This window comes from Chiloscyllium plagiosum, chromosome 10 (genome assembly GCF_004010195.1).
Source record: "Chiloscyllium plagiosum isolate BGI_BamShark_2017 chromosome 10, ASM401019v2, whole genome shotgun sequence".
In the NCBI taxonomy this organism is placed as follows: Eukaryota; Metazoa; Chordata; class Chondrichthyes; order Orectolobiformes; family Hemiscylliidae; genus Chiloscyllium; species Chiloscyllium plagiosum.
Window position 1 is genome coordinate 76,066,440 of NC_057719.1, and position 18,295 is coordinate 76,084,734.

Here is an 18,295-nt window from a genome sequence, read left to right on the forward strand (position 1 = left end):
TTCCTGATGAAGGGCTTTTGCCCGAAACGTGGATTTTGCTGCTCGTCGGATGCTGCCTGAATTGCTGTGCTCTTCCAGCACCACTGATCCAGAAGCTGCCAAACGAGCAGCTTTAACCCACACTGTATATGTTTCACAAGCTCTCAAGATGGGCAAGTCAAAAGACGCTTTAGACCTAGCGGCAGATGGGATAGTGGCCGTTCAGCGGCACGCCCATTGGGCTAAGAAAGATAGATGGGCATGTATAGGTGCTAAGGACTCAGGCAGCTTAGGACCAGTACAACACCCGGATGGTAGAATCATCTGCCCCCGATCACACCTGCATGTTTTGGCACTGGCTGCCCATGGAGTTGGTCACACAGGAAGACGGGGAATGATCCATGCAGTAAGACAAAGCTGGTATGCTCCCGGCTTCGCTGCTGCAGCACAAGCGCTAGTTTCCCGCTGCATGATCTGCCTACAGAATAATAATGCTAAACCACTGGCCTGTCCCCAATGGATCCCTTCATCATTTGCAGATTGATTTTGCCCATATGCCCCACCAAACAGGGTTTTAAATACCTGCTGGTCATAGTGGATATGTTTTCCAAATGGGTGGAAGCTTTCCCCAGAACAGTGGTTAAGTGTCTCATGAAGAATGTGATTCCTTGGTTTGGTGTCCCGAATGGTGTTAACAGTGACAGATGGACGCATTTTACTGCTGAGGTTACAAAAGGAGTTAGTAAAATTATTACTTGGAAACACCACATTCCGTATCAGCCCCAGTCCTCGGGGATGGTGGAACGGATGAATGGCATCCTTAAAATTACTTTAACCAAGGTCACCCAGGATACAGTTCTGCCCTGGCCAGAGGCATTGCCACTAGCCCTGTATACTCTCTGGGGCCAAATTAATCGAACTATGGGACTAACTCCCTTTGAGGTACTCATGGGCCACCCGATGCCCACGGGGCTCCGACCCCCCAAACTTCCCGCAGATATGGCACTGCTTCTGACTCATGAGTCCCTTCTGGACTATGCCAAGTCATCGTGCCAGGTCATCACCCACAACCATGTGTTGGCCAAGGAGGTCCTTCCTGCACTGGGTAATGGCTCCATGCATCCGTTCCACCCAGGGGAAAATGTGATGATAAAATCCATTGAAAAGAATTCTCTTTCTCTGAGGTGGAAAGGCCCATACCTTGTCCTCCTGGTGACCTGAACGGCTGTCAAGGTTGAAGGAGTACCTGAGTGGGCACACACCACCCATTGCAAAAGGGCGCCTTCGCCCGAACAACCTGACCAGAAAACCCCTGAACAACAGACACCGGAAGTACCAGCATGCCCGCCGGCTGTGCCATCTGGGGAGTGACTACCTGCCTCTTCTCTGTGGTAAAAACAATGACTGCAGATGCTGGAAACCAGATTCCGGATTAATGGTGCTGGAAGAGCACAGTAGTTCAGGCAGCATCCGAAATAATCTCTCCACCCTTCAGGCTCTCTACCTGTATTCCTGATTAAGGGCTTTTGCCCGAAACGTCGATTTTCCTGCTCCTCGGATGCTGCCTGAACTGCTGTGCTCTTCCAGCACCACTAATCCAGAATGCCTCTTCTCTGCGTCCCTCCTAGCTCTATACCCCCTGGTGGGGTTTGAATGGGATCAAAGGAACAGAGCACTGCATTTTATCATTCGCGATTTACATACTAACACCTTCCTGCACATGACTTATACCTATGCGAAAGAGATTAACCGTTCCCGCTGCTGGGTATGTGCTCACATTCCCATTCATTCTCAAGGGGGAATCCCCCTCCGACCTATCCCATTCAACGAATCTGACACCGCTGAATGGTGGTCGGAATGGAATCAGTCCTCTGAGGTGGCCATGATGCGGCTTCCCAGTGGGTTCGAGAGATTGGGCCTTGCCCAGACAGATAATAGTTGTCCTCACTGGAAATCAGTGGGTTATACCTTGGACAAGTACAAAGGCTGGTTCCAGCCCCATTACAACCTCTCGCGTACACCCCCTGCCCTGGCCCTCATGAATACCATGGGGCTAGGTACACCCCTGGAAACTATTTGTTTTAAGAGCGACTCCTAAAACAAATAGGGTTGCCGGATACAGCAGTTGCAACTATTTCCTGCTCTTTTAAGAGGCAGTATACTCAACCTTAAGACCCCCAATAAGACTTCGGGTAACATCATTTTTAGGACCTTTTGGACTGGCACCCAGATGGACTGTCTAGGTACCTATAATGGCACCTATTTCATTTGTGGCCATAAGGCCTACCCTTGGCTACCAGTCTCCTGGATTGGTAGCTGCTATGTTGGGTATGTAGTCCCCTTCATCTACCATTTCTATTCATCCCCATTCGAGCAGCTCAGGACTTGCTCCAAAAGAGCTTTATCCGCATTTGAGCAGTTTCTAGCTGTATCCACCCCTTTCTACGGGACCGCCCGGCTGACCATCCAAGCCAGGCACCTGGCATCCCTCCTGGGGGCCAATGACACAGCCTTAGCCTTTAAAGAGATGAATGTGGAGATGGTTGTCCTTTGCACGGTTGCATTCCAGAATCAGATGGCATTAGACTACCTTTTGGCTGAGAAGGGGGGCACATGTGCCCTCATTGGCTCTGCCTGTTGCACCTATATCCCTGATGCCAGTGAAAATATCACCAATCCTGCTGACCACATTCGAGAGGCGGCCACTAGGCTTCATACTGCCAACTCACATTGGGATCTTTGGACCTGGATGGGCAGGTGGTTTGGGTCTTTGGGGTTTGCCATTGTTCAGGGTTTCACAGTGCAGGTTATTGCCCTAGTGGTCATCACTCTCCTGATTGTTTTTCTCAAACAGTGCTGTGCACGCTGCAGCTCATTATTTCCACCCTCTACCCTGCCTACAGCCCAATTAGTTAAGGTTACCTTCCCGATGAGCCCTCAAGTCACCACTAAGCCTCTCAGCCCTAGGCCCTCAAGTCCTGGATTTGAGGAGGTTATCAACTCAGAGTCCGAGGGTTACCCATCTGACACAGAACCTCCCCCTCCGGACAACCCCCTCAGGTTCGGGATACATTCTCCCTTTTGTTAAAGCCCTGGACCTGCTTTTCTGATTATGAAAAGAAAAAGGAGGGATTTTTAAGGAAAAGTTAACATGGTTTGCCTGGAAGCCATTTTCCTAATCCAGCTGAGAAACCATCTTGTATTCCCAGAACTTTGCTGGCTGCGCATTCCTTACTATGAGGTAATGTGAAAGGTAGGCCTTATCTTCCTGAGGTGTCAAGATATTGTCACCTCCCTTTGCTGAATGATCAGTGCAGGCTGTAGAACCAGTCAAGCTGACATAGACTTGTCAATTAGTCCCACTTCCTTCACGAGTTATTGCCACTTCACGTCATTCAGCTCATTAGGGACATCTCTGCTTAGTGTTGGCAATCTGTGTAACTAGAACAAATGGTGATACCACTTGTTCTGTCCACTTGTGGAATGCATAATAGTGCTTTAATTTTACCTTAATAACTAACCTCTAATTTAGTACCAACTTGTAAGCATACCAAACTGTGAAATTAATGATCAGCTCCTACCTGCTTTCTCTATATAATCCTGTAGTATTCTATGTACTTCATAGTAACACCGAGCCACAGTTAGGACGGTGAATTCCCCATGATATATCGTGTAATAAACTAATCAGTTCTCAAGATCTGAGTCTCGAGAGTTTTCTTCAACATCCTGATATTACTACTCTCCAGGACCTCCTTTTTAAACTTTTGCCTAACTTCCTGTAATCTCCCTTCAGAATCTCAATCTTTTCCCTTCCTATGTTGTTGGTTCCAATGTAGACAATGACCTCTTGCTGGGCCCTCTCCCCTGTGAAAACATTCTGCACCCTCTCTGAGACATCCTTGATCCTGGCACCAGGGAAGCAACACACCATCCTGCTTTTTCGCTGCTGGCCACAGAAACATTTGTCTGTAACTTGGACTAGAGAATGCCCGAACACAACTGATCTCTTGGAAGCCGACATACCCCTCGTTGCATTAAAGCCAGTCTCAACACCAGAAACTTGGCTGTTCATGCTACGTTCCCCTGAGAATCCATCACTCCTTACATTTTCCAAAACAGCATACCTGTTTGAAATGGGTATAACCACAGAAGACTCCTGCACTAGCTGCCTGGAGTTAATCCATCTATGTGACTGTGTCTGAGAAATTCCCCTCTTCCTAAAGCTGCCATCCATCACATACTGTTGCTGTTGCAAATTCCTCATTGCTTCTAACTTTCTCTCCGACCGATCCATTTGATCTGATAAGAATCGCAGCCAACAGTATTTATGGCAGATATAATCCGCAGTAACCCTTAAATGCTCTTTAAACTTCCACATCTGACAAGAAGTATATATCACTCTAGAAAAGGCCATCATTGCTCCTTCACAATCTACAGACCCAAAAATTAACACCGTCTTATTCATCTTCAAACACTGCCCCAGGTTAAGTTAACAGTTTTGGCTTATATTTTAAGTTTAATCAAGAAACATATCTCCAAAAACATATAATCAAGAAAGAACCCTCCCTATTCACTACTGCAGATTCTCTGTAGGCCACACTTAAAACAACAATTAACTTATCTGATTCTGTGCTGTGAACTTCGCCCAACAGTTCCTCCAAGATCTGTTGTGAATTTCACTGCTTGTTAATTTTCCCAGATGCACTCCGATGTCCAACGATACATGAATTCAAACAGCAAAGGCAGTAACTGCAGGTTCTCTCTCTCTCTCTCTCCTGCAATGACCTCACCATGTGCTTCCTTTGTCTGTTCTTCTCCCTTTTAAAACTGTTGTTGTTTTGACTTTTTTTTTCCAAAGTCCCAAACCAATGCAACAGCATATAAAACAGTGATTGCTGCTCCCGGAATTTGAGGAAATCACCTCCAGCACCTAAAATACCTCAAAAAAGGAGCAGCTGTTACAGCCAGAAGTTTTTGCTGTCCTCCATCTTGGATTACCCAGAAAGTTACTCAGATTCTCCAAAGCACTATTATCTCCTGTACTAATATGTTGAATTTATCCCCTTCACAGCTCTCCCTGCTCTGTATCCCAGCATGTTGACTCCAATCCCCATAAATGACTTCCCTAATTTCCCGATTACAGCATTGTCTCCCTTATTAAGTTGACCCTGCAAGATGATTGTGGTCCAGTTCCCTAACTGATTTTGATGGACAGTCAGACTGATTTCTGTGCAGCTCCCTGACTAACCTACTATAAAATCCCCAAACTGGTCAAACAGGACCTGCAAGTCTGTCTGAAGCCCACTCCATGTATGATATGGAACCCTTAATCCTGACTGCCCAAATATCTGCTAACTGTGTACAAGACCCTGAAATAATAACAGACACTTGACTGACTGCTCTGTACTTCTTGGCTGAAGGCTGCCTCCTTTGATTTGACTGAGAGCAACATCGCTTAAACTTTGAGACCTAGCCATTTGGATGAAGCATATGCAGTAAGTCTCATCATAAGAGACTTATAAGAGTGTTTATAAAGTAGAGCTACTGTGAGCCTTTATATTCTGAATGAGATAGCAAGAGATTGATTACATTTAAGTAACTAAATAAATTACATATGAGGAGTAGAGAGATCTGGGTGTCCTAGTGCATGAATTGCAGATGTGTAGCATTCACATTTAACAAGTTATACGCAGTGTGTTTGCTGCTAACACTGCTGGCACATGGTGTAGGTGGGAGATTGAAATAACATGGTACCAAACAGCAACATGTTCATCTGCATTGATGGATGACTGCTGACAACCACAACAAACTTTGTGTCTGCGCTAAAAGCAAGAGATAAACACTCCCCCAGGTTGCAAACAGATTCTGATCTTCAGCCTGTTCACAAGTCAAATTGCACGTAAGTTGGAACCAATGCAGGACCAATATAAAATAGCTATTTGTAAGTACAGGAAATGTTAATATATTGGATCTTTAAAATTACATCCTTCCATGGGATCATGCTGGTAAAGTTTGAGTGTTTATAAAGTAGAGCTACTGTGAGCCTTTATATTCTGAATGAGAAAAAGACAAGGCAAGGTGAGACTGTGAGCATCCAAGTGAGCACAAAGTGAATGCTAAGAGACAGTGCAGGGTCCACAGCTGTGTCTTGGTGTAACCCATGAAACTGGTGCTTGTCTGTTTTCGAAATGTCCTGTTGCAGCAGCATTACAGTGAAAGGTATGGTCCAAAGTGCAGCAGTGAAATGAAGATCTGTATCATAAGCGGGCCGGACATTTGCCAAGAGGATGCAAAGGGACTGGTACATGTCCAATGCCAACCTCTAAGGATGGGAGGGCTTGAGTGGTCACCAACTTGTGGACTGTGCCCTCAGGTGTTGGTGACTCCTTGCCAAGGTGGAGGTCCAGAGGCGCAAGTGTCAAGTTGGAGACACCAGGATTACCTGCTCTGACCTTCACATTGGGGATCATCGCTGTCTAATTTCTATCCATGGGAGAATAGCAAATTGCATATCGGTGAGGCACGGTTAGGTACTAAAGACATGCTAATGCATGCACTGCTCAGCGAGATTCTCTTCCCACTGTTCAAAGCGTGGTTGCAGAATGGGTCATTATTTTCTCGACATCGAGAATCTCGCCGTGGATGATCTTACCATATTTTTCCACCTGACTTGTCATTTCCCTTGTCACTTAGGGGCTGCTGAAAATTCCATCCGAAATGCTTGAGTGAGGTGTAGATCGATGAGTTGAGTGCACCATATAGAAATAGTGAATGACCTGGCTGGTTTAATTTATTTCATTGATAAAAATGCTTTTGCAATTAATGCTAAAGTTCATTTTTTGAGCATCTATCATAATGTGAGAGGCACGGTGGCCCAGTGATTAGCACTGTTGCCTCATCATGCCAGGGACCCGGGTTCAATTGTCCCGTCGGGTGACAGTCTGTGTCGAGTTTGCATATGCTCCCTTTGTCCTTGTGGGTTTTCTTTGGGTGCTCTGGTTTCCTCCCACTGTCCAAAGATATTCAGGTTAGGTGGATTGACCATGGGAAATGCAGGGTTACAGGGATGGGGTGGGTCTGGGAGGGATACTCTTTGGAGTGTCAGTGGGATTCGATGGGCTGAATGGCTTGCTTCCACACTGTAGGCATTCTATGATTTGGAGCTTTGATGACGTTAATCAGTGAGTCGGGTCCACGTGCATAAAGGAATAACTGGAAGGTTTCTGCTGCTATGTTAAACTTTTCATAAAATAAATTTTTATGCTCCTGGATTTTCTCAATAAATGTTTTGTTGGAAATTCAAGTGGAATGTGTGATGCATGTTCACTTCCATGAAACAATTTGAAACTAAATCATACAGAGCAGAGTATTTAACTCTGAATATGTGTCAGGTTGTTTCATTTTCTGATGATGGGGCAGGACAAGTTTTGAAAATGTGCTGTGTACAACAATTGAGCTAAGTGTAAGGCTGAGATGAGTGTCCCTTGGGGAATAAAATTCCTGTTAATGTAAATACAATCAGGAGCAGTTTGCTTTTAGATTCTGAGCTCAACACTTACTAGCAAACAGGTTTGGAAACTGAAGTTATATAAATGGCAATTAAATATATCGAGAAGCAAAATGAAAGTCTTACGTTTATATAGTATTTTTCAGGACCATGTTTCAAAACAATTTACAGCCAATAATAAGTTTGTGTTACAACACGGGGTAAACTCTCCTGCTTAATTTAAACCAACAACACAGAAAAGATTTATCCCATGCAGTAATCTGTAAAAATTTAAGAGTATTTAAAGTAAAAATTAATAACTTTGTTTCTTAAAGTATAAAGAGAATGATTAACAACAACTATTTACCATTTCTTCCTCTAACTTATCTCTTACCTTCCCTTCTATAATACTTGTCCGATAAAACTCCCAATTAAGATTTACAAAACAAAACTTCTTATCTCAAAACCAGGCAACTTTCGGTTCTTCTCTATATTGCCTCGGAGGGGGGTGTGTGCGGGAAATTTAACCTGACAAACTTGTCCGATAAAACTCCCAATTAAGATTTACAAAACAAAACTTCTTATCTCAAAACCAGGCAACTTTCGGTTCTTCTCTATATTCCTGTTGTCTTTTCTTCTTCTTGGAGATTCTGCTTCAAGGTTACTGATTGATAAAGGTATCTTTAAGAGAGCTATTCTCTGGGCAGTTTGCAGATGTCATTGGCTTGGCAGTTCTCCTCCCAACTGTTCAATTTTCTCTGGTCTTATACCCCCAAAGCATCAAATTGTTTCATTGGCTTTTAAGATAGTCAATATACTAAATTCAAATTTGATTGGAGTTTGGTTTTTGGGGGGTATAATTTAAACTGATTGGCCTAATTTAAATCTGTTTTTGTCTCCAAGCAACCAGCTACCATAGCTACCCCAGTAGCTGGAGCACATGTTACATTGTATCTTATTGAGAACACTTGGTGCTGTCACTGCTAGCTTTTAACCCTCTTAAAGGAACAGTACACCCACATCTTCATAACATTTGTCAAAGTGCTACGACTATAACATATCACAAGATTGTTACTGTTGCATTACATATAAGATTATTGCTGCCATAACACAAGACTATTACTATTGTAATATACAAGTACAGTTTAATATGAGATTTTACTGTTGTAATTCAGAAAATTGCTATGTTGTACTATATGAGCTTGTTACTGTTGTAACATGAAATTGTTGCTGTTGTCATATACAAGACTACTGTTGTAATATGAGACGATAACTTTTGTAATATACATGATTGCTATCTTATATGAGATTGTTACTCGTGTAACATGAAATTGTTACTGTTATAATATACGAGCTTGTACTGTTGTAATATACAAGTATTGTTGTAATATATGAGAGTATTACTGTTGTAATATACAAGATTGCTACATTGTAATATATGAGACTGTTACTCCTATAACATGACATTGTTACTGTTGTAAATATACCAGACTGTTACTGTTGTATAAGTGATCCAGCAGCCAATTTGCAAACAGCAAACTCCCAGTGATGTGGCAATGATCAGATAATCTTCTTTTATAACATAGAATGAGAATAAATGTTAATCTGGACACTTGGTATAGCTCCTCTGCTTTTCTTCAAAGTCAGGATGGGATCATTTACATCTAATCAAGCAGGTGGCTGCAGCCTCAGTTTAAAGTGTTATCAGAAAGGCAGTGCAGCACTCACCCAGTGTGTCAGTCTCGACTCTTGTGCTGAAGTCTGAGAATCTGAAGGTTCAGAGGCAACCAACTGAACCAGAACTCACATCAGTGAATGCAAAGGCTATGGAGTGAAGCCCCATTTTGAAATTTCAGCACATAATTAAGATGACGGTTAAGTGCTGTATTGAACAACTGCTGCAAAGGATTTCTCTCAATCACTAAATCAGACTATTAGGCAACTAGCAAATTGATGTTTCATCATGCAAATTGGTGCCACATCTCCAACATTACAACACTGACAATACTTCAAAAGTACTTCATTGACGGTATTGTGATTTGGGATATGCCAAGTTTGTGAAGGGCAGTACGTAAATCTTTTGATGAAATATTGATGCAGGACCTTGGCTGTATGTTCAAATGAGTATAAAATATCTCATTGCATTCTTTAGAATACAGGAATTCTCCCCATAATCTGGTCAACGTTTCTTTATCCCTCAACCAATGGCACAAACCAAATTTCTTGATAATCGGTCACATTGCTCTTGTGGGACCTTGTGGTAGAATTTCAGCAAAGTGAAGGGTGGTGTTGATGAACTTGCTATCAAACAGCACATACTCAGCAATTACCTGCTCACTGGCAGCTCTGTGTTTGTTGTTGATGCTGTGCACACACACAAACACAGTTATGCAATGCCACATCACTGTAAAGTGATGGAATAACAGCTGCCTGGAACAATGTTGGTGCTGCCCATATAATCACACAGCAGGGGAAACCCCTGAGTGTCGTCTCACTGAAATCAATAGCCATTTCAACCCTTGTCATGATGATTGGTAGAAGTATTTCAATAGAAGCCCAGGACAGTAGGATATCTGGTTTATTCCATTCACATAAATGCATGTGGCCTGCTTGTTCCTGCACCTTTTTGAGATAATGGGAACATCACTGTTGCATTGCAAAATGGACTTGCCAGTGCGTGGATTTATTGCAATAATAATAATAAGCAGAAACGTTCATGCAACATGTTCAATCAGAATTACTCTTGATGCATGTTCTTAAAGAATACTTCCAATCTCAGCGTGACTGGCTCTTGATGTGGAACATGTGCATGCATGCTGGCATCATCTAGCATTTATATCGGAAGTCCATCTGTGCCTGTGCAAATGGACTGCAGCGGTTACTTTTCTGTGAATGCATGTGTGACTTCAGCTGTGCATGCGAAAATGCATCCTGGTGAAGAGGCCTTTACCATGATAGTGTGAAATCTCCACCAGGCATTCTGACACACACTGCATTTCAAAACAGAACTCAACAATGAATCACTGCAGTTAAAAAACATCTATATTACAATGCACCATCCATTAACTCCATATTAAGTTGCCAAAATATTTAACACTTTCCTTTCCAAGTAGCCCTGACTCCTTATCAGGCTTACCCACTAATTCTGAGCTCTAAAACCTGTCTTGTAGCAGGAGCACATGAGAACAGCATGTGGAAGGTATTGCACATTTCCTATAACCATCACGGTGATGACACTGACCTGAGAAAAGTCATTTCTAATTTATGCAAAGGTCAGACAAAAACAGCACAGGGTGGGAAAGGCAGAGAAATTTTGTTTTTGCTGCCTGAAAAATAATCATAATTCCAGCTTCCTGACCTGATTTCTACCTCCAAAGGAAAACAAAAATCTAAGCCATCTTTCATTTTTAAAGGGTTATACTTCTTACAGAATTTGTAATGATGCAGAAACTGATTATAAAACTGCCCTGAAATTCCCAGACTCACATGCAAATTGCAAACGTTGGTAATGTTACAATACAATTATATTCAAGGGGGGGGGGAATCAGAACATTAAACATGGGTTGAAACTGATTTAAAATATTTACTTTTGATATAACATTATCAAATTGTTAGCATTTTTGTAATTTCAATAACTTGATGGAATTATTTGCCTCAGCAACTTCATATCGTCCATTCCAGCTTATTACATGTAAAAAGGATCCATTGTGCACCTGGGTCTGTATAGAACTGCATTAGGTTTACTCCATTGAGTCCTTACTTGAATTTGAATGTTTCACCCAGCTCAGTAGCATTTCCTGGAGTGATCTCAAATATTCCACTGAAAGAGTAGGGATGACCACCATAGGCGTACTCTGCCAAAAGAAATTTAGAGAAGGTTACTCAAGAAAGGACAGCCATTTCCAGTCTTACAAATTAATTTCCAACAATGTGCATCATTTGCATCAGATGAACACTCTGTCTGCTACCAATGTTGGCATTTCCATTTCCCATGAAAGTCACTGCCATAGGATGGGATTTGCAATTAAGGTTGAATTGTGGAAAGCTTTATGTCCAGCAGCAGCAGCAGCAAATTGAACTTGCCTATTATCTTGCATCTACAACACTGATTGTTGCCGGGGAGAGGAAGCTCAATTTCCATTAAGCTTGACTGGTTCCAAACCCAAGTAAGCAGAGGCCAAAACAGCAACACTCCTGATCATTGGCCCATCCAACTCTTCACAACAACCAATATAAAATTGATGGTCAAAATTGTGTATGATATAACGACATTAACAGTGCACACTAATAAACCTGAACATTCCAACATTATCTCTGGATTTTCAGGAATGCCACAGTTGGTGACACATGTTCTCAATTGCATCATTTTGTGCGAGAATTGTCCATTCCAAATATACACTAATATTTCCTGTGAAAGTAATTTGAATACGAATGTAGGTACTAACATACACATTAGGAGCATGAGTCAGCCCTTCTGCCCTTCAAGCTTCCGTTGTCATTTGATAAGATCATGGTTGATCTAATGTGGTAGCGCATCAACTTTCCTCAAAAAACCTTAAGCCCCGTGTCAATCAAGAATCAACTTTGACTGTATTTCATGACCCAGCCTTCACTGCTCTCACACAAAGGGAATTTCAACTCTCTAGAGGAGAGAAAACATTTAACCTCCGTCCTGAATGGTAGTTATTTCGAAACTGTGTCTCCTAGTTCCAGACTGCCCTATAAGCGATAATATCCTCCCAGCATGCACCATGTGAAATCCTCTCAAGAATTCTGGGTTTCCATAAAACCAATTCTCATTGTTCTAAATGCCAGCAGGTGTAATCTCAATGTGTTCAGCTTTTCCTTCGAAACTAACATCTTCATCCCAAGAATATGCCACACAAGACATAATAGAGACATAGAGAAGTTGTGCAGCAATAGTTTATACCATTCATATCAATTATTTACTTAAACAGATCAATATTTGCATGACTTGAATCTTAAAACCTCTCACTATGTTAAACTTGATCACTTGCAAGAAACAATTGAACCTCTGATCATACCCAGTTGTCATGAATTCAGTTTTCAGAAAATTAGCGATTAGAGCATTGAAATCTTTGATGTTGAGATGACAGGAATTATTTTAAAGTCTCAGATTAAACAAATATTCACTTTCATTAACACTGTATGCAGGCACATTAGTGCCGTACACTATACATAACATACAATAAACCTGCAACATAATTATGAGAAAGGAATATTACAATAGGTTTTAGCTCCTAATTAAATATATCAATCGACAGCAAAGATTTTTCCAATGTATGAGTTGGAATTTGTTCACAATGAAAATAAATTTAAAGATCTTTTACTCACTCAGAATGAATTTGATGATAACTTATGTTTGCTGAAATGTCAAAGATTATTTTATTGAAACAACGTCTATTCATGTGATTCCAGAGAAATAGTACCACAGCTTTTACATCCCTCCCACACTGAGAACTAGAGCTCATGTTGTCCCAGATGGCTAAGCTCCTGTCTATTACCTTTCAATCTAAGTGAATAGAGCAAAGAATTAGCTTAATTATAGGAAACTCACAAATTTCTTTTACTTGAATAGGAATGGGAGTGTTGGGGTGCTGGACATAATGATTGACCAAGGATTTTGGTAAAACGTATAGCCTAGTATGACTTAATGACATGAATATCCCATTATATTCTCTGTGAAACAGTTGCAGCATCATGGAATTTCTGAAGCCAAGTCTGGTGTTGCCTATTAAATTGTGATTTATTTCACTAAGTCTCCTTTTCAACTTATTTCTTGCAGGCTCCACCTTGGATCTCTATCTAGACTTCGCAATTTTTATAATGAAGTCTGTTCATGTATGCTGGCCATAATAGTGGAAAGACACAGGGAGGAAGTAGAGATGGACAGTGTTGAAAATTTAACAATAGAAGAGTACAGATATTTGTGAAGGACTGTTACTGAGGATTGTGAAAGGTGCATTAACATATATAAGTGCATGTTCTGGGAATGACTAGATAGTTGTCCCTACTAATTCTGCTTCTGTAATCAGAGGAAATATTTGAGAAACTTGAGGACAGAAAGATAGGTTACGTTTAATCGCAATATTGTAAGACAAATTGAGAAACACGCTTTAATCAGACTTGCATTTAGTTCTAATACTGACATAAATAATTTCTTGCCTATTTTTGATCATCTTTCTAAATTAAGCTAATGAAGTTTATTCATTTGATTCCTTGGGCTATGCTGGAAAGTAAAGTGGGGTAGTGCAGACTTTTGGACGCTTACCTCTTCCATAGACCTCAATACCAGAATGAAAAACTCCGATTCCAAGAGTGGATGTGTATTCATTAATCCAATACTGCAAAGGAAACACAAAGGTTAAATGATACATTAATGGGATGCTCATGATGTTTAGCATTGCAGCACCTAGTAGCAAAGACATAGTTATTCTGTTTCGCCTTTGCAAAATGAACAACACATTGACCTTTATCATGAATTTAATTTCAATTTAAATGTACTATAACACACCATATATAGCAGTGTAACCTTTAAAATCTGCCAATTACTGTAAGCTAAGAACAAAGAACAGTACAGCACAGGAACACGTCCTTTGGTCCATCAGGTCTGTGGCAACACGTGATGCCTTTCTAAACTAAAAACCTTTTGCCTCTGTGCAATCCATATCCCTCAATTCCCTGCCTATTTATATATCTATCAAGGTGCTCCTTAAATGCAGTTATTGTATCCGCCTCCACCACCTCCTCTGGCAGTGCATTCCAGGCATTATCATCTTCTGTGAAAAAAAACTCTCACATCTCGTTTAAACTTACCCCGTTTTACCTTCCATCTCCTAGTAACTGACATTTCTACTCTGGGTAAAAGACTCTGACTATGCCCCTCATAATTTTGTAAATTTCTGTCAGATCGCCCTCATCCTTTGGTGTTTAGATTAAGATGACCGAGACTTCAGGCCTTGGCTAGGTCAAGGTGCCTGCATCCGTGGTTCAAAATACCTTTATAGAGATAAGACTTAGACTTTAAGACTTAGATGTTTTGGCTTTCTTTTATTTCTGCTGTTGTTCTTTTTAAAATTGTAATCAAGATGGTGCGGGAGAACAGGAACTTTGTACACTTTTCATTATACTCAAGTATACCTAGACTTGAGTACATGCGACAATAAAGTCTAATTCTAATTCTAAAATTCTATGTATTGCTGCAATGAATTATTCCCATTGTATAGATTATATCATTAATGATGATTCAGCCTGACAAATCCTTGGTTAATTTTAGAAGCCAAATTTCAATGTAAAATATTCAAGATTAAAGCCCACTAGGAAACATTTACAGCACAAAATGAGGCTTTTCAAATTAATCTATTCATTACTTAGGGAGAGTTTGAGTCTATATGCCAAACTAGAACTGAAAATGTTCTATCCTCTGATTCTCATACCTCCAACCATGATAAGTATAAATGATCACAAGAAATAAAATTTGCCATTAGACATTGTCACTCACATGAGGGGAATTTAAATCTGCTTTATTAAGGTAGGCAGAAAGCAACCATGTGAGCAGATATCACTGACTTCCATGTCCTGACTCCTTTTTGACAATATGAAAAATGAATGAGAGACCAATGTTTCTCAATGGTATTAAAAGCAGTATCATCATTGCGAAACTTCTCAGAAGCATTTAGATCTGGCAAGAAATTAAAATGTGAATGATCTCTTCAGTAGGCAGAATTGAATGATTCCAGCATTAAAAATATTTCATCCTACAGAATTTTTGCTTGCAGGATTTAACAATGAATATGAACATTTCCAGAAACATTTGGGGCTCACGATGCAATGACCAGTAGCAATTTTTGGAAACCCTTTCAAGAGATATGGGTGTGCTTGACTAGGTGAGCATTTATACCCAACCTAGGTGCCCTTGAGAAGGTGGTGATGAGTCAACTTCTTGAAGTACTGAGGTCTGCGTGGTTCATGTACACCTACAGTGCTGTTAGGGAGGGAAGGCTGTTAATATTAATGTGCAAAGAATGCTGCATCTTCTCTACTGCAATGTAACTAGAAAGTGTACAGTGGCTATGACCCAGAGATCTTGTAAATCAGATGTGACTGGGCTGTTCCTGTCACTAATTGTCTCTATAGAGCTGTTGCTTCTTTGGTAAGGCTGGTACAGTTTGATCCTGGGAGTTCTAAACATTCACTCATGGGATGTGGGCATCACGAGCAGGGCCAGTGCTTGTTGCCCATCCCTAATTGCCCAGAGGGCAATTAATAGTCAATCACATTGCTGTGGATGTGAGGTAAGGGTGGTAGATTTCCTTCCCCAAAGGACATTTGTGAATCAGATAGGTTCTTTCATTTCATTATGTATTCAGAAACGCTCTTACACACAACTTCTTTTTAACCATTACTAAATCAGCAATGGCTATTTTTACCTATTAACCACCACTATTAAATTACTTAGGTTTTCCATTTGATTAATTTATAAGCAAAGCCCATTAACAGCTATGCAGGCTCGCAAAGGTGAGGGAGAATGGGTGGCACAGTGGCTCAGTGGTTAGCACTGCTGCCTCACAGCGCCAGAGACCTGGGTTCAATTCTAAGTTTGAGCAACTGTCTGTGTGGAGTTTGCATGTTCTTCCTATGTCTGTGTGGGTTTCCTCCCACAGTCCAAAGATGTGCAGGTTAGGTGAACTGGCCGTGTTAAATTGCCCGTAGTGTTATGTGCATTAGTCAGAGGGAAATGGGTCTGGGTGGGTTACTCTTCGGAAGGTTGGTGTGGACTGGTTGGGCCGAAGGGCCTGCTTCCACACTGTAGGGAATCTAGTCTAAGAAGTAGCGGCCAGATTGGTTTTTGGTCATCATGAGAGTAGCTTCTTATTCCACATTTTTTTAACATAATTCAAATGTCCTCATTTGCCATGATTGGATTCCCAAATGCTCATGGAATGTGTCAACAAAATCTTAGACTGGATTATTCACCAGTGACATTACCACTCACGACGACCAGTGCCAACTGTTCAGTCTTCCAACATTAATACAAAGACTCGTGGTGCTCCCCCTTGGTTTTTTAGGTTTTATTTATTGCTCAGAGCCTAGAGAGAGGCACCTCAAGTCTCCAGAGGCTGGAGTCAAGTGGAGAAAGTGGTAGAAATAGGCAACTGGAAAACACTCCCACCGTTTTTGATGGTTGACATTCCATCAACCGATTTCTATGGTATGTACCATGTACTTGCCCTTTGAATAGCAGTCAAATTATGTTCCACAAACTGAAATTACCTTTAGGGGTAAAGGGTTAATCTGGGTACAGGGTTACCGATTGCTGATGTACAGCCAAGACCCCGATGCATGACCAAATGCTCATGGAATGTGTGGAGCTACTTGTTTCAGAGATTTTGGCCTTGCCTGTGATTTACCGTCAGACAGACGCCAGCTGATTGAAAGGATTTGAAAAGTGAGTCGATAAGGGATTGAAACATTAAGTGGATTATTCACACTGCCACATTAAGCTGTTAGAGTTTGATCTAATTCCAAAGCAATTCTATGTCTACTTTTCTCATTAAGTCTCCTGGAATAATTAGGCTAAAAAGCAAAGAAAAAAAAACAAAATTCTGACACCAAATATTTTGAGATGAACATACTTAGCCGTGTTTTTTTTTATTCAAATCTCTCTGATACAGATTGGAAACTCTGCTCAAAGTGAAAGAGCAGTTTATTATATTTTAAATAGAGCTTAGTGGGGCTTCTCAGTATCCCTTCTAAACACTGACTTCTGAACTTGAATTCAATCCAAGATGAAAGCATGCTCTCTCTGTTATCTGCTTTTTGGAGCCCAACTGAGACTAGTATTGGCAGCGTCTGCTCCAGTTGCTACTGACTGTGGACCCACAGTAAAAGGTTATCGTGATCTGGCATTGAATACCAACATTGTGTAATGGCAGCAATAAGACAGTCTCCAGGTCAGGACCATATTGATACAGCTTATGTGTCTTTTCTTTCCTTGGGGTAGATGAGAAAGAAAGTGAGTCTTTTGCACTTGACCTGCCTGGAGGCTTTTTGATACTGATAAAAAGGGCTCCCCTAAGGGGGCAGCACGGTGGCTCAGTGGTTACCACTGCTGCCTCACAGCACCAGGGACCCAAGTTCAATTCCTGCCTCAGACAACTGTCTGTGTGGGGTTTGCACATTCTCCCAGGGTCTGTGTGGGTTCCCTCAGGGCGCTCTGGTTTCCTCCCATAGTCCAAAGATGTGCAGGTCAGGTGAATTGGCCAAGCTAAATTGCTGATAGTGTTAGGTGCGTTAGTCAGGGGTAAACATATAGGGTAGGGGAATGGGTCTGGGTGGGTTGCTCTTTGGAGCATAGGTTTAGGCCGACGAGCCTGTTTCCATACTGTAGGTAATCTAATCTAAACTAACAAAGAAAAATAATACAGCACACAAATTGGCTCTCCAAGCCAGCGCTGCCACATTTTACCTTTCCACACTATAACTGTCTTTAGTTAGAGTCATAGAGATGTACAGCATGGAAACAGACCCTTCGGTCCAACCCGTCCATGCCGACCAGATATCCCAACCCAATCTAGTCCCACCTGCCAGCACCCAGCCCATATCCCTCCAAACACTTCCTATTCATATACCCATCCAAATGCCTCTTAAATGTTGCACTTGTACCAGCCTCCACTACATCCTCTGGCAGCTCATTCCATACATGTACCACCTTCTGCGTGAAAAAGTTGCCCCTTAGGTCCCTTTTATATCTTTCCCCTCTCACCCTAAACCTATGCCCTCTAGTTCTGGACTCCCCGGCCCCAGGGA

The 18,295-nt window shown here is 41.5% G+C and overlaps 1 protein-coding gene across 1 annotated transcript in view; it reads right to left on the reverse strand.

The window, feature by feature from the left end:
- LOC122553793 (deubiquitinase DESI2) overlaps nt 1-18,295 on the reverse strand; it is a 239,845-nt gene that overhangs the window by 46,039 nt on the left and 175,511 nt on the right. The window contains exons 2-3 of the mRNA XM_043698127.1: nt 13,758-13,830; nt 11,226-11,319 (exon numbers count right to left, since the gene is read on the reverse strand). Coding sequence (XP_043554062.1) covers nt 11,226-11,319; nt 13,758-13,830 — 167 coding nt within the window. The remainder of the gene's footprint in view (nt 1-11,225; nt 11,320-13,757; nt 13,831-18,295) is intronic.